General features: G+C 37.7%; 2 protein-coding genes and 1 long non-coding RNA gene across 4 annotated transcripts in view; 2 read left to right on the top strand and 1 right to left on the bottom strand.

The window, feature by feature from the left end:
• LOC140268724 (SLAM family member 5-like) overlaps nt 1-21639 on the bottom strand; it is a 101870-nt gene extending 80231 nt beyond the window's left edge. Inside the window, exons 1-4 of one of the 2 annotated variants that reach the window (XM_072363691.1) lie at nt 21550-21639; nt 20825-21133; nt 20238-20525; nt 19556-19745 (exon numbers count right to left, since the gene is read on the bottom strand). In XM_072363691.1, the coding sequence (XP_072219792.1) occupies nt 19618-19745; nt 20238-20525; nt 20825-21133; nt 21550-21598 (774 nt within the window). In that variant the 5' untranslated portion in view covers nt 21599-21639 and the 3' untranslated portion in view covers nt 19556-19617. The remainder of the gene's footprint in view (nt 1-19555; nt 19746-20237; nt 20526-20824; nt 21134-21549) is intronic. The other variant, XM_072363692.1, reaches the window with a different exon arrangement.
• On the top strand, nt 762-8040 carry LOC140269355 (uncharacterized). The gene is made up of 4 exons (XR_011907605.1): nt 762-949; nt 3280-3579; nt 3662-4439; nt 5990-8040. It is a non-coding gene; the product is annotated as an uncharacterized lncRNA (long non-coding RNA).
• On the top strand, nt 9144-15443 carry LOC140269334 (SLAM family member 9-like). Its single transcript, XM_072364383.1, has 6 exons — nt 9144-9207; nt 11481-11789; nt 12129-12416; nt 13191-13292; nt 14319-14362; nt 14935-15443. The coding sequence occupies exons 1-6, from the start codon at nt 9150-9152 to the stop codon at nt 15097-15099; spliced, it is 966 nt and encodes a 321-aa protein (XP_072220484.1). The 5' UTR covers nt 9144-9149; the 3' UTR covers nt 15100-15443.
• Nucleotides 21640-23676: the final 2037 nt, after the last annotated feature.

The raw sequence follows: 23676 nt of genomic DNA, 5'->3' as shown, positions 1-23676 counted from the left end.
TCTAAAAAAGCCAACTACTGTTTTTCCCAGGTTTATTTGATTTGAGTTTGTTTTTAATTTATCATTTGGGCAGGTTGTTTTTTTTTTTGTGGAGTTTTCTGCCATCTTTAAGGGGGGAGACTGAGTAGCAGTGCGGTCATTTGCATGTGTGCCCTATTGTGTGGTTTGTCACTTTAAGATTGCTGTGAATAGGTAAATTGAGTGTAGTGGTATTTCAGTCATAAATTGCCATGTGTTTGTGATGTTTTATCTTGCTGTGCATAACTTCAGAAGCCCCCCCCCTCCCCCCGGTCGTGCAGTCTAGTCCCAGGGTTGTTTTCTTTTTAACCATCTCATGTTTGGTTTGATTTTATCTTGTCTTTTATAATTTACTCACTCTAGAGGTTAGTATTTTATGAAAAAATACATTGTTAATAAAATTTATATTTTTTGTATAGCAGTCTCTGGTTCCAGTTTATTCTGGGTCTGTGCAGTTAATATCACTTGGTCACACCCGTAACACCCAGACATAGAACATTTTTAGCAAAACATTTTCACCTCGTAGATGTTATAGGAGCTGGTATGAGTCTAAGTTTTTAGAAAGACGTAATATTACAACATCAGGCTTTTAGTCCCTACAGGGCTAGGTTCCATACTGAGATAGGACCACAGTTTTCACCACCTATTGAATTCTTGCATCACGGGAACACCTGCAGGCATCTCTGACTGAATCAGTCTGGATTTCCACAGTTTGTTCATCTGCTCCGTCTCTGACACTAAGTTATTACCAAAATGTTATGAAGTCAACAGAAACTGGAATCTGTTGTGACGTAGGGGCGAGGAAGGAAATTAACTTCTGTTCAACCGTTCAAGGCTCTGTCTTACTTCCTTTTTAGCAGTTTGACAGTTGACATGGCAGCTCTTGTTCTCCTGCTTATCGCCGCTTTGCTGGATTCACTTGTCGCACAAGGTAAAACATTTTTATTCTTCTTACAAATTTTCTTTTGTTGCTCTGCACATCAGCAAACACATAAAACAAACTTTCATTAATTGGAAGAGACGCAAGCTCACGGTGGTTGTGAAAAACTTTCTGTAAAACTTAAGTTTAAAGGGAAAAGTTTCCTGGGAAAAGAACTGCGAACATTAAAGAATCCACACATCTACATTTTCATCCCATGGTACCTGATTCTGATTTAAACCACTAACTTTTGTGAGAAATACAACTCTAATTTATCAGTGACTGGCCATGCTCACTAATGTGGAACAATTGTGAGGACTGAAATGTTGCCAGCCAAAAAAAACAAGCCAAAACAAAACGTTTATCTATTATTTTTGTAAATTTTGAGTGGATTTAGATCCTCACATTAAATCTAACACTAATGATTTAAGTTTACCATGGATGTCTGTAAAGTATTGACATAAAACTGTATGTTCGGTCCCCACCCAGTCTTACTCACTGCCACTGAGTGTGGCTTGTCTGACTGTCACCACACTGGCTTCAGACTAAGAATAATGAAGGTGCATTAAGTTCAGTGATACCAAGGCTGATAATCAATTAGAAATACACATGTTGGATGATTTATTACCACACAACATGGTCCTAAACAAGACACACAAAAAAAAACTTAGTTAACACATAAAAAGATGACGGAAGACACTTTAAAATTACAGTCTGTTATCAAACTGTCATATTCTGTAATTAGATTAGATTTGATTACATTACATTTCCCTTTATTGTCCCACAATAGGGAAATTCTCATTGTTACAGCAGCAAGAAAGATCCTTAGCCCAGGAGAAAGAGAAAGAAAAACAACAAACACACAACAGCAGGTAGTATCAGCAGTAGCAGAATATTTTACAGATACAGAATTGTTCATCCAAAACACAGCAATGTCATCTACGTTAAATGTCTTGATCTTGTGTATTTGGCCACAAACGCCTCTAAGTAGGGATGGTGGGGAGACTTTAGTGACGTTTGAACAGCTTCTCTTCTTGCTCAGCGTTTACAACATTCGTCGTACTCTTCTGCTTTCCTCCCACTCGTTAACTCGTACTTTTCTGCAACGTTCTCATCCGCCCGTGGTTACAGTTAGGAGTTACACTTTGTTTAGGTGAGACAGTTTGTACATCTCCATTTTAATGCATTGCACTTCGTGTCACGTCATGAACGCTGCCCAACAGAAAATAATAGCAAACGGATACGTTACCATCTCATAATCTACAACTATGGTTTGCGACACTGCTGTGTATTGGAAAAGTGGACAAACATGTGCATTACACATATATTAACTGGTGCAAATGTACCGTAAAATGATCAGGATCATGGAGACTTTACTGGGCTGAGGTTGTTTGTTTTGTTTTAATTTCCATCCCCACAAATCTTCATTCAGATGTGCAGCAATGTAGAAAATGTGTTAACAAAGACATTTTTTGGACTCTAGATGTCAGAACTTTCACTTTGTGTTCAGACAGGTCATCGACTGTCTTGATGTAAATAGTTTGCGCCGTATTTCTGATTGTTGAAACTTTACCAAAACTGTTCTCTGTTGTGAACCTTTAAGTTTAAATAGACAAAAAAATATAACACAGATGACATCCATTTATGTGAAATAAGCTGTCAGTAAAGAAATCTCTCAGGATGCAAAGGCAGAGTGTTCAAATCCTCAGGTGGACAGTTGTTGTTTTTTTGAGGGACCCCCCCAGATTTTTTAGTACCTAATATGATGCAGAGATATTATAAAGTTACATTTTCATAGTTTGCTTTAACAGAAATAAATTAATATGACACACATGCAGTCACAATGTAGCAGAACATGAATATTAATAACTGGGATTTATTGGACCATGTGATGCTGAAACTTCACATGAAATTACTGCATCATATTTCACATCTGCATACTTGTTTTTAATGGCTATGATGAGTTTGCTTGAGTCTCTTATTGTACCAATCACAGCTTAAAGATAAGTTTCATAGAATTAGAAAATTATAATAATGCAGAGTGTCAGTTTTTCAAGTGGAAAAGGGTTTAAAGTTTTACACTGCAGCCAGTAAGGCAATATGCTCACTGAACTAAGTGGGAGGAGAGAAATCTCCAACTTTGGAGAACCAAACTAATTTTGGCTGGAGGATTTCCCATAATCCAACAGATCTGGCTCGGTTGAAAAAGCCCTTGTGTGTTTTCTCTGTTTAGGGCAAACATGATAGAATGATCAAATATTAAAAAAAATGTGTTTAATGTCACAAGATCTCTGTTGCTGACTGTGATTCTAATCTCTGTTCTTGTGTAAATGTTCTTTTAGGGCCTGGACGTGTGTTCGTGAAGCATGGAACAGACTTACTTCTGGATGCAAACACAATTGTTAGAATTACAGAAGAGACAGATTTTTTCTGGAAATTTAATAGCACTAATAGCGTAGTAAAATTCAGTTTTCCCGATAATGTGCTCCTCTTTAAAACATACAAATTAAGGGCTAATTTTTCTACACACAATTATTCATTGCTCATAAATAATGTACAACACAATGGTAGTGGGATTTATAAGGCAACATTTATTGGTGGTGAAGACCAAACTGTAGCCGACTACAACGTCACTGTCCAAGGTAGGTTTCTTTTAAAAGGCATAATTTTTCTTAGTCTTTAGTTAATGTTTTAAAACCATTCCTACCTGATGTTATTTCTCAGATCCAGTCTCTCGAGCTCTGCTGACAGTGACCCCCAACAGCAACCTCTCCCCCTCCTGTAACCTCACTGCGACCTGCACAGCACAGGACTCAAAGATCACCGTAACTATTGAATGTAAAAATGATACAAACTGCTCTCTGGTGAAAGACTCAAGCTCGAAGATCACGTCAAATTCTGCCTCTCTCGATGTCTACCTGCGGGAACACCTCATCATATGTAACCATAGCAACCAAGTGAGCTGGGAGCATAGTGAAACTAAGATTTTATCTCATTGTGAGACAAAACCAGGTAAGATTTAAAAGCCACAACGATACACAGGCAGTAATTGAGAACTTGAAGTGAGAAGTACTTTGATATTTTACACAGCAGAAGCACATTGAATTAAAAATGAAAATTTTTGGTCTGTGCCTGCGTTGGCAGAGACTGAATGACGGTTTAGTTTGGCTACATTTTTCTGAGCAGGAAACGTTGGTTTTACCGAAAGAAAACACCTGAATGCCGAAGGGTCGTCCGCTCATTATCACAGATACACTGTCATCACTCAGAGACACGATTGTTGTCCCAGTTGTTTGTTATTGAGATAAAAGAACATTTAAATCAGACTGTGATATCATTTCTTCTTCCTTTTGCATTTTAGCCACCCCTGAAATTATTGGACATTTCTGATATAATTATCTTAATTTCTTTACAGAAATCATTCCAGTTTCCAATGCAGCAACCATTATTATGATTGGAGTTGGAACAACATCTCTCCTGGCTGCAATCTTTTGCATAGTCTGTAAGTCTCAGTTCGCTTTTCAACAAATCAACACAATTAGTTTAACAATCAGTTATTAAAGACACCAGGTGCATTTATAATGTGCTGCAGCAGTTTAGAACCGGTTCAACAACAATTTTCCTGAGTTGTTATGTGAATAAAGTTCATTATTCACATTAAAATACAAAAGTCAACATTCAAAAACAATAAATCAATAATGTTGAAAATCAACCACTTTTTCTTTTCTTTCCAGTGAAAAATCTGTTTTCAGCTTTATTTTACTGTTTGTGGTATTAATTACTCAGATCAAACTGAGCCAAAACACTTCTGTCACTCCCAGTTGGTTAAACCAGCGGGGAACTATTTACTGTAACCCCCCCAAAAACGTAGTTATTAGCTCTATAGCAGTTCATTTTCAACAGTTGTTTTATTTGGTAATCCATGTATTTCACAAGGTGAGAGTCGCTCGATTAGGTCCTTTTTGATAATTATGTGAAAGGTCGTGACTTTGAATTGTTTACGAGTTCTTCCTGGTGAGATTTGCAGGTTTTGTTCACTTCTCTTACATTACAATTTCATTCAAATAAAGCATTTACTTTTCAAAACTCCATGTTTAACGTGCCTTTAGACATTAAACTCAATTAGTTGATTAAACCTGAGAGGGACTAAGTCATAAGAAATGATTTTAAAAACAAAGGTCGAAACCTGTGTTTGATGAAATAGATTTTTGGAGCATGAGCTGCAGTGAAGCTGTTTTACATCAGTTTAGATGATTGGGTGATATGTGTTTTTATGCACGTTTGGATATATTTTGTCATCCGCTGAATAAAAATCACTTTGACTGCTAAAAGGGATGAGTTTTTCCATATTTAATGTTAATCACAGCCTGCCTGATCTACTCTACAACGGCAGGCAGGGCTGTAAGAACATCTGTAACTAATGTAGGTTAATGACTTTTCATTACATTCAACATCTAGAGTAATTTAGTAATTTCTGATAAACGTTCAACAAACTCCGCTAGCTCTTCTCTATGTATGCAGACCAAGAAAGGCGGAAATGAATGCTTTAAGGTTAACAAAAAAAACAAACTTCAATCAAGCCAAACAACCTTTACTTTTTATGACCTACAGGTACAATATACTGCAAAAATAACAGGAGAAAACGTTCTGAGGTAAGATGGAAGTTCTTTTTTTTTTTTTTAATGAAAAACTCTCCCATTTTGCCAGTCAAACTGAACTAATAATCACTGTGAGACATTTTGAAATTTTAAACTAAATCTGCAGAACAAAATAACTTTTACTTTAAGTTCAGAACTTTTCCATGTGCAAAACAATCAAAACACTCTGATCTATCTAATCTCGTCCATTTCTTGCTACAATAACTGCTCCACCCAGTCTGCTGATGCTGATCCTGCTGTATGCTCATATTTGGGTGTCTGTGCTGCTTTCTTTTGTTCAAAGACTTGAACGAACTCTGTTTTAATCTATTCAAACCAGCTGTCTGACTTCTCACTCATACACCAACAGACACTGTACTTGTTTCCTAACAAAATGCTTCCGATTTATCTTTAGGACTTTCATCCAGGCGAAAATGTACGTGACCAACATGAAGAAGATGCTTCAGGTCTTTCTCCAACAACAACTTATGCCTTTGTTCAGTTTCACAGTGGACCTGAGAATTCTGTTCAGACCAATGACTCAGTCCTACCAGAGACAGTGTATGCTCAGGTTGACCGAGTTTACAAGTCCAGACCTCCCACATCCAACAGCTGAAATACACAGAAATGATGTATTTACAAGCCTTAATGTGTACATATTGTATAGTGAAATTGTAAAGTTCTATTTGCCAAAATGTGCCAGTAAGCTTGGCAACTATGTGAAGAGCGAGTGCCCCAAATCATCATGTAAATGCGAGATAAACAGCTGGATGAATTACAGATGAAAGACAGATGGGTTAACTAATGTAGATACATCCTTCCATTCTATACCGGCTTAATCCGTCGGTTGGGTCCCGGGGGGGCTGGAGCCTATCCCAGCGGTCATCCGGTGAGAGGCAGGATACACCCTGGACAGGTTGCCAGTCCATCACAGGGCCACACAGAGACAAACAACCACACACACTCTGTTACAAACAGTTGTGTAAAATTATAAAAATACATAAATGTTCAAATGTGTTGTCTCCTTGATTCCTGCTGCTACTCCTTGCTTTTTTTAAATCTTTTTGTTTTAAATAACGTGCACATCTTCTGCTTCATTTGTTGTGGGCCTTTGATTAATTAAGACATTAGAAAGGATCTAAACTTTTCATATGTACAATCATAAATGAGCCGTGCATTTAAATGAAATAATTCAGTGTTTTATTCAGTTTTCTGGTGGAAACTGTAGATAGTTTTGAAAAGAAAGTTACAGCTAAGAGGAGATTTAACTGTTTCATGCTCTGAATCACAAAACACTAATTTTTGTCAATGTTTAATGTTTTTTTTTACAGAACTTATTACAAAGAGAAATATCAGACGTATCCATGCAACATGAGGGCATCCATGGAGTTAATCATAAGATTGAAGCCTTTTATCAGATTCACCACTGTTTGCTGCAAAGCAGTAATTTGTCACTTTATCTGTACACTCATCTATCTACAGTAAATTATTGTATTCAAGTTCTTTCTGGTGTCCATCAAATTTAGAATAAAAACAAAAGCATCTTTCCACCCAAACTTCAAAGATATCACAGTTTACTTCTCAATAAACTAAATATTTTATTCCAGATCAGAGCGTTGCATGGAGAGAAAATGTCATGAATTAGCTGTCAGTACAGGAAGACTGATGGTGAAACGTAATGGAAAGTTTAGTGACACAGAAATCCCACAGAATTAGAAAATCTATCACATGAGCTTTCCCAGGAATTTCAGCAATCGTTTACTATAAGACTGTTGTAACCACTTTACTTTTATTGTTCGTTGCTTCAAAGTTGAGACAACCAATGTCAGGATCTAATTATGAAAGTATGTAACATGCCAAGTTATACCATATAATATGTTTCTAATTCTTATTGCTTGCTGTCACTTGGGTCATACAAGGCTTTACTATCCTGTGACAAGGTGACGCTCTGTGCTGCTGGCATGGATGAGTCATTTTTGGGAAGAACCATCGGGTGCGATCAGTTTCATTTGGATCAATAACTGAAATACATGCGGGACAGAAAGTTTCTCTTAATTTTGCTGTTCAATGGCTTATTTTAAAGTTATAACTATGGGTTTCAGGTAATGTAGATGAAACAGTGATAAATGTGTCGAACTGGTGATGAGTTTAAGGGTTTAGTTGGTGTTTTAGATAATTTATGCAGATGTTAGACACAGCTGGAGGCAGGAAGGTTTGTGGAATGTAGTTGAGCTTTTTCTTCTTTATGAATCAGACTTCTGTTTAAGATTAATTGTAAAAATGACCCAGAAAATAATCAGAAAAACAATTTGGAGGCACTTTGACACCAAGTTTGATAAAACAGTATACAGTTATATGTCTAAATGTTCTGTAGGAATTTAACATGTCTCATGATTAATAAAATAAATAAAACTTTGATATTTTTCTTTTTTTGTCTTTTTTAAATCAAACTGTCAAATTGACTCAAGTTTGATAGAAATATTTTATTTCAATAGAATCTGCCTGACTTCATTTATTATGGGTGCCAAAACTGAATGGATTAAGGCACACATACTACTGTTGACCATACTTACTCCTCTTTTTTTCTTTTTTGGCTTTTTTTTTCTTTACATTGCTTTTACTTTTATGCTTTAAGTAGTTTTGAAGCCAGTACTAATATACTTCTACTTGAATAAAAAGCTCGAGTTGATACTTCAACTTCTACAGAAGTCTTTTTAAACTCTAGTATCCATACTTCTACTTGGGTAATGAATGTGAATACTTTTGACACATCTGCTCTGTTTAAGACCATCGTTTAATCTTGAGATTTTGTTTTGTTTGGCAAACAACATGAAAAACTAATTGAGAAAGAAAATAGAAGAAAGAAGAGCGTTCTGGGAGTGATGGAACGCACCGCTGAAGGTAAGATACTGAAATCTGATCTCTTGCTGGATCTATCCTTCCGTTTTTTGGCAAATTATTAAAGTTTCAATTTAACATTTTTATAATGCTATCAAAAATATTTAGTGATGTTTCTTATGAAGTCATGTGTAGTGGATTCCCCATATTAATATTAAAGATGTGTTTTCTTAAACTCATATCTGTTTTTTTTTCTATTTGAAGTGTGAGGAATGATATGGTCAGAATTTGGTTATGATGAAACCTGGATGAAAACTGGAAGAATATAAACTGAGCACAGACACAGAGACACAGGTAAGATAAGTGAATTAATTAGGAAGAAAGCTGACGGAGACAGGGGAAAGAGAAGGGTAAAGCATGAAACTGAACGAGATGCCACAATAAAACAGGAAACACAGCTCTGAGTTCTGTCGCAGGGGGTCTGGGGAGGCATGATATACCCCAGATTTGTCTGTGAAACAGACGTGAAATTTGTATTTTTACTGAAAATAAATCACTTTTGTTACTTGTTTTGCTTCCACATTTGTTCTACAGTCATTACAGAATTTCCTATTAATTGGGGCATCCTCCCAAACTGTTAAACACACATCATGAAGAACAGCTTGACTATAGATATAGGTCAGGAAAGTCAGTTGATGTACTTCCTCAATCTCATAGACTTCCTCGTGCTTTTGAGAATGGAACGCATCGCATTTCTGTGGGCTCTCTTTCTCTTCTGTTTATGTGAAAAACAAGGTAAAAAACATCTATTTGTCTAATATTTCAAGATCTTGATTACGTTATTTTTCTGAAGTCTTGTTTTAAAATAGCTCTGGAAAATTTTTAGATCATGAAAAAAAAGGCTGTAAAGGCAAAAAATTTGTACAGTTAGTTGGTTTAAAAAAGGTTTTATCGTAGTTACTGGGAAGCGATAAGTTTATTTTCACGGGAATTTAATGTGGTGTACTTCTTATGTCATCTTTCATGAGAAGGAGACATGCAGTCTTAATTCCTGAAAATGACAAAGTAACTCTTTGAAACTTGAAGAGTAATTTCCTGTAAAATAACAATAAAATATTCATTGGTTCCTACTTTAGGTTAAATAAAAGCATCATCGAACATGGGTACATTTAGGAAATTTGAGAGAAGCAAACAAATTACACTTAAAGTACCTCAAAAATACTTTGTACCTATGGTACGGAGGAGAAACAACACATTTACTCTAAGAGCAAATAAAAGTAGTGATTATCTGCATAGTTTTTGGACAGAAAGTCAGTATTTTGTAGTAGTTCACAGTTACACAGTGAAAAAACCACATGTTTGGCAGTAAAATGAGCAGTCTGGGGAATTTTTGTTTGTTACATGTGAATACTATGCATCATATGTTGTGGACATGAATAGACCATTCTGGTTCAATATTACACAATATATATATTATTATTGTTAAATATATATATATGTATATATTACATGGTCATGATCTTGTTTTCTTCGAAGAAGAAGAAATGAGCAAGAACAAATAATCTCTATTTACCTTTTTACCTGCTGTAAAACTCTATAAATGTTTCACAGCCTGGGGATTGCTCGCACTAACTTCTATCCTGACATCTCAGGTGTTGCAACCTAAATTTGTTCCTTGGTGTTGCATGTTGTACACTAACAGCTTAACAGCTTTATATTCACGACCAGGACTTGGGATCAGTGTACAGATAGTTTTGTTCATTTTGTGGCATTTACAGAATGTTTTACGCTTCAGTAAATTGTATAGACTTTTAAAATTGGCACAAAAAACAACCCTCAACAAAAAGAACACTGTGAGAGATTGGTCATGCATTGTCAGTTTCGTTTTCTATTTTAGTTCTCATAGCTGCAGTGAAATACAACAGGAAGTGATGTGTAGGCTGGAGTGGGGGTGAATTATCCTCCGAGTAGTGAAATTACATTATGAAATAGTGCAGCTGTTCCAATTTTAGAGGAGTTTAATAATCCATCGTTTAATCCAAGTTAGGGTCGCAGGGGGGCTGGAGCCTATCCCAGCTGTCATTGGGTGAGAGGCAGCGACACCCTGGACAGGTCGCCATCACAGGGCCACAGAGAGACAAACGAGACACACAACCATGCACGCTCACACTCACTCCCAGGGACATTTTAGAGTTACCAGTCAACCCCAGTACTCCAGTACCCGGAGGGAACCCACGCATACACAGTGAGAACCAAACTCCACACAGAAAGGCCCCTGCTGGGAATCGAACCTGGAACCCTTTCGGTTGTGGTATGGATGAGATGCCCCCCCCTGCCAGTCATCCACACTCACTGCTTAGCCTTAATCTTTTCTCCCACCACTTCACCAGTCATCGGTTTACCTTCTTCTATACTTGCAGTCATCTTCATCCCAACAATATACTTTATAATCCCAATTCACCACAATTTCCCCTCATAAGTTGTAAAAGATCTGTGCTCAGTTACTAACTCTGAGATGTGTCTTTTGTTTGTGTTTCTTCCTCTTGATTGTGACACAAACAAAAGTTGGGTTTTAGTGTCTTAAATAGATTTTCACTGACCGTTTAAAAAGCTAAATAAAAACAAGTTATGAGTGACTGACAGCACCTGTTACAATACATGATATATTCCAAAGTGAGAGATATTAAAATGTAGTAAAGGTTATTTTTTACTGTCTCATCATTAGATTGAATCTCATTAACTAGAATTTTGGCCATGATGATAACAGCATGCAGACTGAGCAAAAGGTCAAATCTACCAGAGTAAATAAAGCAGGATGGATGAAGAAAAGTCACCTGTTTTACAGAAGAGACAGAATATACAGAGAAAAAAAGACTGATAACCTGCTTTTCATTTGGCTCAGTTTCACCTGTTGAACTCCTGAATCTTAGACAGATGTGCTGAAAAATTAAAATTTAACACTTTATCAATCATGATCAGCAATACATTTGAACTGATTATCCATAATGTTATATTTTGTTTGAAGTCATATGTTATGTTTGATATTTATGATGTGTTTTCTGTTTCAGTGTTCAGCTCTGTGACTCCTGTGTTCGTGCAGAAGGGAGGTGACGTAACTCTGGAGGTCACAGAATCTGATGTTCCTGAGGGTTTTTTAATTATTTCGTGGAAATTCAGCACAAATGATATCTTAGCATCATTTTCACCTGGTAGAGAACCTACAGTCCATCTTAATTACTCTGGAAGAATTGAGTTTGTTAAGAAACTTTACTCTGTGAAACTGAAGAATCTACAAAAGACAGACAGTGGAGTTTATACTTCACGAGTGATTGGAGCTCAGGAAAAAACACTTGCTGAATACAACGTGACAGTACAAGGTGGGTGTCTTAACTTTTCAGACATTGACTCAGATTAACTTCTGTCATGTTTCTAAAACTTTAAAGAATGAAAAAACTCCAGCAGCTCTCGTAACATAAAGAACAACTTTATCAGACCAGGTTGTAGCCTCTATCAGGGTAATCCACATTTCTGAAGGCCACAAACCAAAATGAGTTGTTCACACAATAAAGCTGCTCTGTATGATACATGTTACTGGACTTTTTACTGCTGTCAGCTTAATCCCTTTTTTCTGTGCACCTTGGAAGTTGGTCAAATTGTGCCAGAAATCCCAGAAAGTTCTTACTGGTGTCTAAAACTCTTCCCACCTCTTCCCTCAGATCCAGTCTCTCCAGTTCAGCTGACAGTGAACTCTGTGTCCAGCAGCTCAGACTCCTGTAACCTCACAGTGACCTGCAGCACAGAGGAAGACTCTCAGATCAGCAGAATCTTTAGATGTTTCAATCAAACCTGCTATCAGGAGGGAGGAGAGAGATCAGAGATCACTAAATCTGGTGCTTCTCTCCAGTTCTACCTGTCAGATGAAATCATCATCTGTAACCATAGCAACCAGGTTAGCAGGACCAAAGGCTTGATAAAGTTTCAAGATCGCTGCACCCGACATGATGGTAAGACTGAATGAAAAGCTATGGACAGTTTGGTTTTAAACCCGATTAAAAACTACTCTATAACTTCCCTTTCAGTGATCAGCAACAGTGAAGTGCTCAAAGATACTTTTTTTATTTAGATTAGAACAGAATGATCAAAATGAAAGAAACAAAACAAAGATGGCCTCCCTTCTTCTGTTTTTCTGATGCTGTGTCATTGTGTTTGACATATTTATCTTTTTCTGTTATTAATTTGACTCTATGGACACAAATAGACCAAACAAAGATAGAATCAGTTTAAACGGAACTTTTTTCGATGTAGGTGATGATTTGTTTGTTGCTGTTTCTTCTTTCTTTCTCTTAACAATGTGAACTTATAGCACTTCAGTCTTATTAAGTCTTTTATAAAATCATTCTTAGGGAGTTTGAACATTTGATTGTCTTTGTTAAACACAGTCTGCAGAGACCTGAGATACAACAAAATGATCAACCTTCTCACACCAGTGTTTTATTTTCCTAAATTCAAGAACAGACCAGACAGAAAATGAACTGTCTCTGATGACCTTCATTTTGTACAACTACCAGTCAGCCTGAGCATCTCCAGGTGACTCTAAGGTGTTACACACTGTAAATGTATACAGTTAGTATTTACATTCATCACCACAATGTGATGATGTGAATTATATGTCTGAAAGGCAGTTGGACAAAAGCTCAGGTCCCCAAGATGGAGTACAAATGATGTAACATAGCAGAAAACCTAACATCGTTTTCTAATCTGTTGTTTTTTCTTTGCAGCCTCACAAGAAGACCGTTACCACCTCATCCCGATTGTTGTTGTTTCCATAATTGTTGTATCGATAATAGGAGGAGTATATTATAAGCAAAGGAAAGGAAAATGTAAGTCCAACAGTCTATAAATGCTACTGTTTGCTGCACATACGGATAAGAAGGATCTGTTTCCACTTTTTAGGATGCCTCTGTTACATGTTGGCAAGAAAAAAACATCTAATTGTACACATCATGGCTGTAATGTGTGCTTCTGTAAGAAGAATTAATCATTTTGTCACTAAATTTTGGCAGACAATACTGTGCACTGTGAGCCACCCCTCATTTAGGGAAAAGGGATGTAAATGCAGCTTTAAATGGAAACAAATAATAGTCTTTGTATCATTCTCATGAGCTTTAATGTCAACATCTGGTCTGAGCTCCTTTATTCTCCAACACAGCCTGAACCCTCTCAGACAAGCTTTCTGTCATTTCTGTAAGGAGTCTTCAGGAATAGTTCTCCAGGCTTCTTGAAGGACATCCCAAAGCTCTTCTTTGGATGTCGGCTGCCTTTTGTTCCGTTCTCTGTCAGATGATCCCACACTGCTTCAATAATGTTGAGGTCAACAACTGAAGGTCCAGATGCATTTCTCAGGTCAGGTGTACTTATGTCAGGTGTCAGGTGCTGGACTTTTCATCCTATTTCCAAAGGACATCGCTTTCATATACTATTTATCTGCTGCCGATAGTTTTTTAGGTCTGATACTTATTTTGTCTTTTGTCTTCTTGTCTTGTTGAGGTTTCCTTTAAATGCTTGAATTACACACAATCAGTCTTAAGTGGCCTAACAAACCAAAACACATTCCTCTGACGTATCAGGTGAAAAGACTGGACTAAAATTAGTTAAAAAGCAGCTAATGTCCAGAGAGAAACATTGAGAAAAAATCCTCAGAAAGCTTTAAAAACTGTTGCTGAAGTCCACTTTAAGCGACTATGAAAAGTCTGGCTGCTTGGAAGCTAAATATAAAGAAATGAAGAGTTGCTCAACACTTTTGTAAAGCACAAAACATAAGTAATCTAAAGATGCAAAAATGCAGTAAAGTACAAGACATGGTGAATTTAAGCCTCATCAAGTATGTCTCTATATGTCTCCTGCAGATGACAGAGAGGATGCTGAAAACACCGTGTACGCTGTCCCTCAGGTAACTGTCAGTCTTTTTAAAACATCATTTCTGAACTGTTGCCTTTCTGCTGACACGAGACAGTCAAATATCTTTTTCTGTGCTTGGGACTTGTTGACTTCCTGCTGCAGAAATACCACCTGGTGAAGTCACTGGTCAAGTTGTTTGTTGTGATGTTTTGCCTCGACTTTATCAGCCTGTCAGGTTTTCAGATGCATCTAACCAAACATCCTGCTTATGTCCTGTCTGCAAATAACTGCAGTGTGCTTCTCTGTGTCGTGTATGTGGCAACAAACTCCTGATGAATGTATGTATTTGTGTTTTAAACCTCATTAGAAGATATGTTTTAAGAGGAGCTCATACAACAAACAACTTGTGCTCCAGGTTGCATATTTCAAATGGTGCAGTAAATGGGGAACAGGATCATACTTCACAGTTTGAATCTGCATTTTCACTGTTGCAGTCTGGGATGCAGACAGTGTAACTTTTTAAATGATAGAGGTCATATGCTGCTCATTTGTGAATACAGAGTGTTTGCAAGTGAAATCGATGCAAAACCTTTGCAGAAATCTTGTCTTTAATCTGTTCTGCAGGTCCCACCTGCCCAAGGTCAGGGTGAGAATTCAACAGATGATGCTTCAAGTCCAACCACCACCTACAGCATGATAGGGCTTCACACTCAGATGGGTTTTACTGAGAATGGAGGCAAAGCTGCAGAGAGTGTGTATGCACAGGTACAAAAGCCCATTCTGACCTGAAAAACTGCCATCTGGAGGAGCTGGACTCCACAGACTGATCCTACATCATTTCCAGTTCATCCTCTGCACAGTTATTACAGTTGATGCTATTTGATTTGCATGGATGGAAGTGATGACTTATATGGAATGGAAGTGATGACTTATATAGCTCTTATTACCCAAATGTCTTTTTTTTTCAATTTTACATGGTTTCAAAAAAATTCATTTTGGTTAAAAGGTCCTGAAGGACAGTCTGTACACACACAGTTAAAAGAGGAACAAATAAGACTTCTCTCTTTTTAGGGTACATTGTGAAAGATTACTTTTGACATTTTTAAAGTATTTTTACATAGAAAGTTATTTGCTGAATTGAACAACAACAAAATGAATGCTGCCTTAATGAATTGATCTGTAATATCTGATCTTTTTTTTTTAAGAATTCAGCTTAGTTTGACTGCAGTAAATGTTTTTCTATTATTGCATTTTTTACTTCTTTTGTATATATCATAATTTTATATTTTTTTATTTAGATTTTTAGTTACTTCTTCTTGTAAGAAATGTGAAGCCTCATGGCTGTAACTGATCAGTCGATGTCCATAGTGTCTGTTTTACATTAGCATGCTCATGGCAACAGTTTGAACAGCTGTACTGGTATGAAGTGACATTTCTCTGAACTATCATTGTGTTTGCATCTCAGGGTCAGTGTAGCCAGGGAAATGAAAGAAACTAAGATTCTGATTCTGACTGAGACCAGTTATGAGTCAGGAAAGAAACCTCAGTGTTGAGCACTCGTGATTAAGGCTGCATCTTATGTTTAACAGTAAACAGGAACAAGTGTGTGTGGTGATGACTGGGTCTGGGACTTGCTGTCCTCTGGCCTGCTTGTGCTGTTCCTGATCGGGGGGGGGAGGGTTACCTCTCCACTCTGCTCGTGGCTTCACCCACCTATGGGCACGTCTTGACTCCTGGGGCACTTGGCCAGGAGCCCTGGGGCATGCGCTGGCCCATTATGTTTGGCTGTCTGGGGCGCTTGGCCCTCTCGGGTACTGGGTGGGGCCTCTGTCGGGGGGTTGGGGGCGCTCGGGCTCCTGGGTCCCGGGTCCGATGCACGGCCCATGTCTGGGGGCCTGTGCCCTGTGCTTATGGGGGCTTTCTCTGCAGTCTTCTGGGTGGATGCGTGGTTGTCCCTGCGGTGGGCTTCCTGGGTTCTGTGCTCTGTGGGGGCTGCTGGTGGCCTTGGTCTTGTGGCCCTCTCTGCCTGCTTCTGATTGCTGTGGATTGTGGCTCTGTACACTTATACACTCATAACTAAGCAGGGTTATTTTGTAAGACCTGTGCCATGTGTATTGCATGTTTATGCACACACACACGCACGCACGCACGCACACACATTCATTAGCCCAGTAGCATGCTCACTAAGCAGTTGATGTATTATCATGTCGTCTCAGGTCATCTATATTCACAGCTGTATTGTATGCGATTACCGCTTCTTGTGCTTGTTTTTGTTTGTTTGTGTGTTTGTTTTTTCTCAGCTTGTCTGCTTTCAGGTGCTCCTGGTGGCGCTAAGGCTGGATTCCCTACAGAGGCCGTGGATTGTCTTCTGGTTTGTTTTTACAGGTGTAGCAGGTGGTTGTCTGGTTTTTCTTTCTATTTTTGTTCTGTTTCTTCTCCTTTGCTCTTCCTCTTTCCCTGTCCCCCGGTCCGGTTCAGTTCTATTACATGTTAAATATTGTAACAAAAATAAATAAATAATTTTACATTTTTACATATTTTACATTCATAAAGCTTCCCTTGGCAAAGCAAATCTGTTTGGCATAAACGGTATTCAGATTACAATTCTGCTGCCATAATGCTGGACTGCTGTTATTTCTGAAGTGATGATGTGATTGAAAGGCTGTTTAGGCGGCTGTAGCTCAGGAGGAAGAGCAGTCGCCCACCAATCGGAAGGTCGGTGGATCGACTCTGGCTTCCCCGGGCTTCATGTCGAAGTGTCCTTGGGCAAGACACTGAACCCCACGTTGCCTCCCAGTGTATCACTGGGGTATGAATGTGTATGAATGATTAGAAAAGCACGTAGTTAAGTTATGTGTGTGAGTGGGGTGAATGCGGCATGTAGTGAAGCGCTTTGAGTGTGTCAGTTAGACTAGAAAAGCGTCCATTTACCATTTAGGATAAACAATGAAATGTCACTTCCATATATATGAATAAAAGTTTACAGTGCAGAGATGAGGTTTTGAAAGTATTGTTCTGTTATTTCAGTCTAAAGCAGCATTATGCAGTGTTGTTCATGTTTCTTATCAGCCTGATTCAAAATATATGTTTTCATATTGGCTGAAGGTATTTCAATGTGCCTTCGTGAGCGCATCTGTGAGTCTATAAAACACATACAGATGTGTTTTCCATTCTTGTATCTGAGGACTTGTATTTATTTTGTGTTTACAACAGTTTGAATAAATTAGACATGAATTAAATGACTGAAACAAAATGTACCTTTGAACCCCACCCCCCGGGGCACAAATAAAATATTTTTATGTTCTATTCTTCTTCTTCTTGTTCTATTTTGTGATTTTTTTTCAGCTCTTTAAAAAACATTTTTACTTGTGGTTGTTTTTAGGAAATCAAATTTCTTCATGGATAGTTTTTTCCTGCCACTTTTGCAGCTCTGGCAAACAATTTGGATTGATGGCAGAGACGAAGACAAGCTGAACAGATGCAGTTTTATTGATGTGTATCATTCACTGTCATTGAATATTTTTGCTTTTTGTTGGAACGAAATCAATCAAAGATGCTGAGCTAAAACATGATGAACCAACGTCTTTTTTATGCTATTAAATTAGATATAATGATTAAAATGACAAAAGATACGATGGATATACACAGTTGCTTTAAAAGGTAACTCAAATGAAGGTTTGTGCACGTGTCAACATGCATGGATGAATATACCAGCCTCCTTAATGTTGTGTGAGTCAGGTCCAGATTATTAAACAAAGTTCTTTACAGAAGCATATGAGATAAGTTGGTTGTGTAGCTTCACTGAGCAACTGGTGGAGGAGCTTTCTCTCTGTAAGCCATTTTAATATTACTGAATATTACTCATTGCAATGAAAACTCCAATTCCTTCATCAAATCATTTTAATCCTGACCCATTTGTTATACATGTGACAATGGATCATTTCTTAGAGTGATACACAAGAAGATGCTCCTATCAGATTCTGTTCCTCCCTCCTACTCAGATAAAGAAATGTAATTTCCAGGTTGTAAATATGTTATTAACCATAAGGTGTTTTCCTCAGATCCACCACTGATTCTCAGTTAATTAACTGCATCAAAGACACACACATAGTCACATTAAACGGTCACACCTGGTGCTTCGGTGCAGACCGGTAGTGCGAGTATCACAGAGAAACACATTGTGCACAGTGTGAGCCTCACAGTTGTGCTTTTCCTGTTTAAAACCACAGGCAGTGAAATGCGTAGAAATAGTCTGTCAAGGACCAAGTTTTTAACCTAAGACTAAACAAGAGTATTACCTTGTACCTTGAGTGTTACCAAGTATCATTTTGATCAACATCTTTCATTAAATAACATCTCTCACCACATAGTTAATGAATTCAGGTCAAAGTGTCCTCTTTGAAATGTGTTACAAAAAACTTTTTTCATATAGACTTTATCAGCTCGTGTTAACATAACCTGTAAAATTACAATTTAAAATATTGGAGGCCTTTCATTGAGTACATTAAGAATTTAAACATATCAAGAGAAGAAGGAGAACGATGGTGATGACCCTGCAGTTTCCATGCTCACATGTATGGATTAACTAGTTTAAAAAGAGGAGCAATGTTGTTGGCTGTCTATAAATGTACAAATGTTTATATTTCACTCGCAAAACAAGTCTAAATTAGGACACGAAGCAATAAAATATGAATAAATAGATAAACATTTGGAAAAGGATTAGTCATTTTAATTTTCTAACCTAAACAGTATATTAATGAATTAGTTGATTTATTTAATTTATATTAAGACAGTCTGCTTTTTGTTTACCTGTTGACCTGCTGCTCTGTCTTTTTCCATTCACCATGTCTGTCCAGAGTAAACCTACTTACAAATGACTGAAGTACTGATGAACTGTTCTGAAACCACAGAAGAAGTTTCCTTCTTCCTGACTGGTCAACTCTGAGTTTGGGGTGAATTCAGAATTAGACCTGATTCCCAAAAGCAGCTCTCAGAGCAGAGGTGGTTTTTTGTTGTTGTTTAAAATGACATATTAAAAAACAAAAAAAGCAATACATTTTAACATGGGAAATCTTACAGAGTGGTCAGTCAGGATCATATCTAATCAAATGATAACCAAGAAAATCATTTAACGTTTATGATATGTTTACATTTCATATTAAACTTTACTTTATATATATATTATATATTTATATTTATTCTGAATAATATATTGTTTAGGTCCATTTTGTGTAAATATACCAACATCAAAACTATGAGTTCCTCAAGTGTATGAGCTCCATGTACAGTTGGTCTGTAGAGAGTTATTCATTCTTGCTTCTTGAGTCTCTCCATCATGTGGACAGTGATGACAGCAGACACCATTATGATCAGACCCACAGAGAACACGGCCGTCTTCAGCAGACAGAAGGAGATACCAGAGAGACTCTCTGAGCCTGTTACACAGCAAACATGCTGACTCATCACAGCAGCAGATGCACACAGAATAAAAGAAGTAACAAAACAGCATTTCATCTCACTGAGTCTGGATTAAAATATCTGGACATTTTAAACATCTCACTGAAATAAATCTAAAATATCAAGAAATTTTAATGAAGATCTATTCAAATGTATAGAGTCCATGACAGGCTATCTGTGTGCAAAGATGTGTTGAAAAAAGATTTAAACTGAACATCCGGTCTTTGTTTGGTCTATTTGTGCCAATAGAAACAAATTATGTCAAACACAATGACACAGCATCAGCAAAACAGAAAGAAGGGATGCCATCTTTGTTTTGTTTCTTTCATTTAGATCTTTCTGTTCTAATCTAAATAAAAAAGTATCTTTGAGTACTTCCCTGCTCTTGCTGATCAGTGAAAGGGAAGTTATATAAACGTTTTTCATCTAGTCTAAAACCAAACTGTTCATAGATTTTCATTCAGTCTTACCATCATGTTGGGTGCAGTAATCCTGAATCTTTATCAAGCCTTTGGTCCTGCTGACGTGGTTGCTATGGTTACAGATGATGGATTCATCTGACAGGTAGACATGGAGAAAAGCACCTGATTTAGTGATCTCTGATGTCTCTCCTCCCTCCTGACAGCGGGTTTTGGTGTCACATGTGAAAGTGCTGCTGATCTGAGAGTCTTCCTCTGTGCTGCAGGTCACTGTGAGGTTACAGGAGTCTGAGCTGCTGGACACAGAGTTCACTGTCAGCTGAACTGGAGAGACTGGATCTGAGGGAAGAGGTGGGAAGAGTTTTACCAACTTCCAAGGTGCACAGAAAAAAAGGGATTAAGCTGACAGCAGTAAAAAGTCCAGTAACATGTATCATACAGAGCAGCTTTATTGTGTGAACAACTCATTTTGGTTTGTGGCCTTCAGAAATGTGGATTACCCTGATAGAGGCTACAACCTGGTCTGATAAAGTTGTTCTTTATGTTACGAGAGCTGCTGGAGTTTTTTCATTCTTTAAAGTTTTAGAAACATGACAGAGGTTAATCTGAATCAATGTCTGAAAAGTTAAGACACCCACCTTGTACTGTGACGTTGTATTCAGCAAGTGTTTTTTCCTGAGCTCCAGTCACTCGTGAAGTATAAACTCCACTGTCTGTCTTTTGTAGATTCTTCAGTTTCACAAAGTAAAGTTTCTTAACAAACTCAATTCTTCCAGAGTAATCAGGATGGACTCTTGGTTCATTACCAGGTGAAAATGATACTAAGACATCATTTGTGCTGAATTTCCACGAAATAATTAAAAAACCCTCAGGAACATCAGATTCTGTGACCTCCAGAGTTACGTCACCTCCCTTCTGTACGAACACAGGAGTCACAGAGCTGAACACTGAAACAGAAAACGCATAACAGAGTAAAATCACCACTGCTCACACCGCATATTATTTAGGGTCAGAATGTTCTCTGTCAAGGTGATAACAGAAGATGTTGTGGTGCTGGACAGAGATTGGGTTTTGACCACATACACATAGAGAAGAGGAGGGCTGAAGAGTGAGCACAGCTATTTTAAGTAGGAGGTTTTATACATCCGTTTGTAGATTATTCAGTATTACTTCTCACCAAACTCAATTACAAAATACCCCAAATCTTCGGGAATTCCTCTGTGACATCCAGAATTACATCCCTGCTTTACACTGCACAAATAGAAACTAAATATTTTCAACAAATGTTTGTGCTTTTAATACTGTGACAGTCCATCCATCGTCTATACTGACAACATTTCATAAAACAGTATTCATCTCCTACCTGGTGCCTCCATGCAGAGCAGCAGAGCCAGAAGCACAAACAAAGACATTGTGGAGTCTCCAAGTGGCTCAAAGTCTTTTACTTTACTAACTGCAAGAGCAGCAGCAGAACCTGCATTCTTCCTGTTAATAACCACAGACTTTCAGAGTGAACACGTGACTCAAAATCTGACTTTCAAAGTTTTACTGCTTAAAATCTAAGGCTAGAACTAATTATATCGTCATTGAGGTCGTTTTGAATTTACATGGAAACGAATGGACCCTTTATTGATCATAATTCTATATAAAGCCCCTCTTTGAGTGTTTAGATCACTCTGCATGTAAGAGGAAGTCTGTGTAGTTAAACTGTAAATGTTCCAGCGAAGAAGCACGTTTTGTCACCACAGAAAAAAAACAACTTCATCTTTTTACAGATCCAAAAGTTAAACAGAAGCCATTTTGTTTAGCTCGTGATCGGATTAGACCACTTTGTGCTGAGCCATTTCTGAATGCATCTGAATGTCTAATAAAGAAGTAAAAAAAATAAAACTGGGTTTATATCTTTATCACGTTTGTTTGATTTTGTTGACCCAGTTTATCAAACTTGATGTGTCACGGATCAACTTGACAGCAGCAAACTCAAATGGGAGCAAAGAGACATGAGTGACACACAAAGTGCTGCTCATGTCTAAGAATATCACAAGACAGAGAGGCCCCACACATGGGCCCCATAAGAGGAAGTGATGACTCACTGCTAGAATAAAGAGGTTAGAATACAGAGGTTTGGGGCTGTATTAAATCAACTTCATGAACAGTTGTCTGCAGGTTCTCTCTGCTCCGAAGTGAAAAGATTTTAATTTCAGACCAGAAATATATACTGTGACTCAGCATTTTTCAGACTCATGTTACAGGGTGTCCTTTGAAGCTTTGTTTGCTTTACTTAGAGTGATACTAAATTACATTATCCATTAGATTAGACAGTATATATAAGATATGTAACAGGGAGACTGTACACTATAGATCATTTGTCTAAGGATGTATTATGAGCTATAATAATGTTTCAGAAACATGTCACCTCTGGCAGTCGTGTGAATAAGTGCAGGTCAAAGCCAAAGAAATCTGTAAAATGGCATGTTGTAACATGATGTTAACTTTGTCTTTAAGCCCACACCATGATGTTTCCGTCACTGTAACCAGGTAGTTTTGTGAGTAGCCCTAACCAGGAGACCTGTTGTCTAACCCTGACCACGTGGCTGTGATGGCTAACCCGGAAGAAAACAGGGTCTATTCACACATCTCTTTCAAGCCTGAACTGATGCACCTGTGTTTTGTGAGAAGTGGAAAGTGGAGGGGGCTGAAGGTGATTCTCCTGCATTTGTGTCAAGAAGGGAAGTTGTAGGTTAAAAGTTTCCGTGTGTAAACACACACTGATGTTCCTCTCGTATGTGTGAACTGCCAAACAGCAACAGCGGCGGATAACAATGCCTTTTTGCACTGATGCAACTGATGTCTGAAAAAGGCTAAAGAAAATGCAGAAGTGAAAAATTAACACACGGTGTCAAACTTGACTCTATTGTTTCTTCTTTTTGTTTGCCAAACCTTTCTGCAGGAATGGTTTAGCTTAAGACTTTACAAGTAAAGCACAAGTGCCTCCATAATCTGAAAGAATGCAAGGTTGGAGCTGGTTTATTTCAGTGTGTGAGTGTAAATGAGTGTAACTGTCGTCTCCATGACAACTGTGTGATAAAGAGTATGCATGCTGAGAAAAACCCACCCACAGACACGAAGCTAACCAAGCTGACCAAGCTAACCAAGTGCTGTTTACAGACGTGGTGAAGTGATGGAGGAAGTTCTGTGTTTGAGTTTTGGTGGTGCAATCTTTATCTGCTTGGATATTTTCACACATTTCTGTTTTAACATTTCCGCCTCATCAAAATTAAATGCATCATTTGTTTGTCTACATCGGCGGTAAAGTTTCCATCTCAATGTTTTAAAAATATATCGTTACATTACAGCATATATTTGTAACTCGGCATGGTCATTATATGAAGCCCTCAGTAGACCCAGACAAGACTAAAGACCAAACGTTATTTATACTAGGATTCACGTGCATTATTGCTGCTCTCATTTCCATCTCTCTAATTTCAAA

The sequence above is a fragment of the Leuresthes tenuis genome, unplaced genomic scaffold, assembly GCF_036924035.1.
Source record: "Leuresthes tenuis unplaced genomic scaffold, fLeuTen1.0.hap1 SCAF_14, whole genome shotgun sequence".
In the NCBI taxonomy this organism is placed as follows: domain Eukaryota; kingdom Metazoa; phylum Chordata; class Actinopteri; order Atheriniformes; family Atherinopsidae; genus Leuresthes; species Leuresthes tenuis.
The sequence above is the reverse complement of the archived record's forward strand: the minus strand, read 5'-3'. Positions and strand labels throughout refer to the sequence as shown.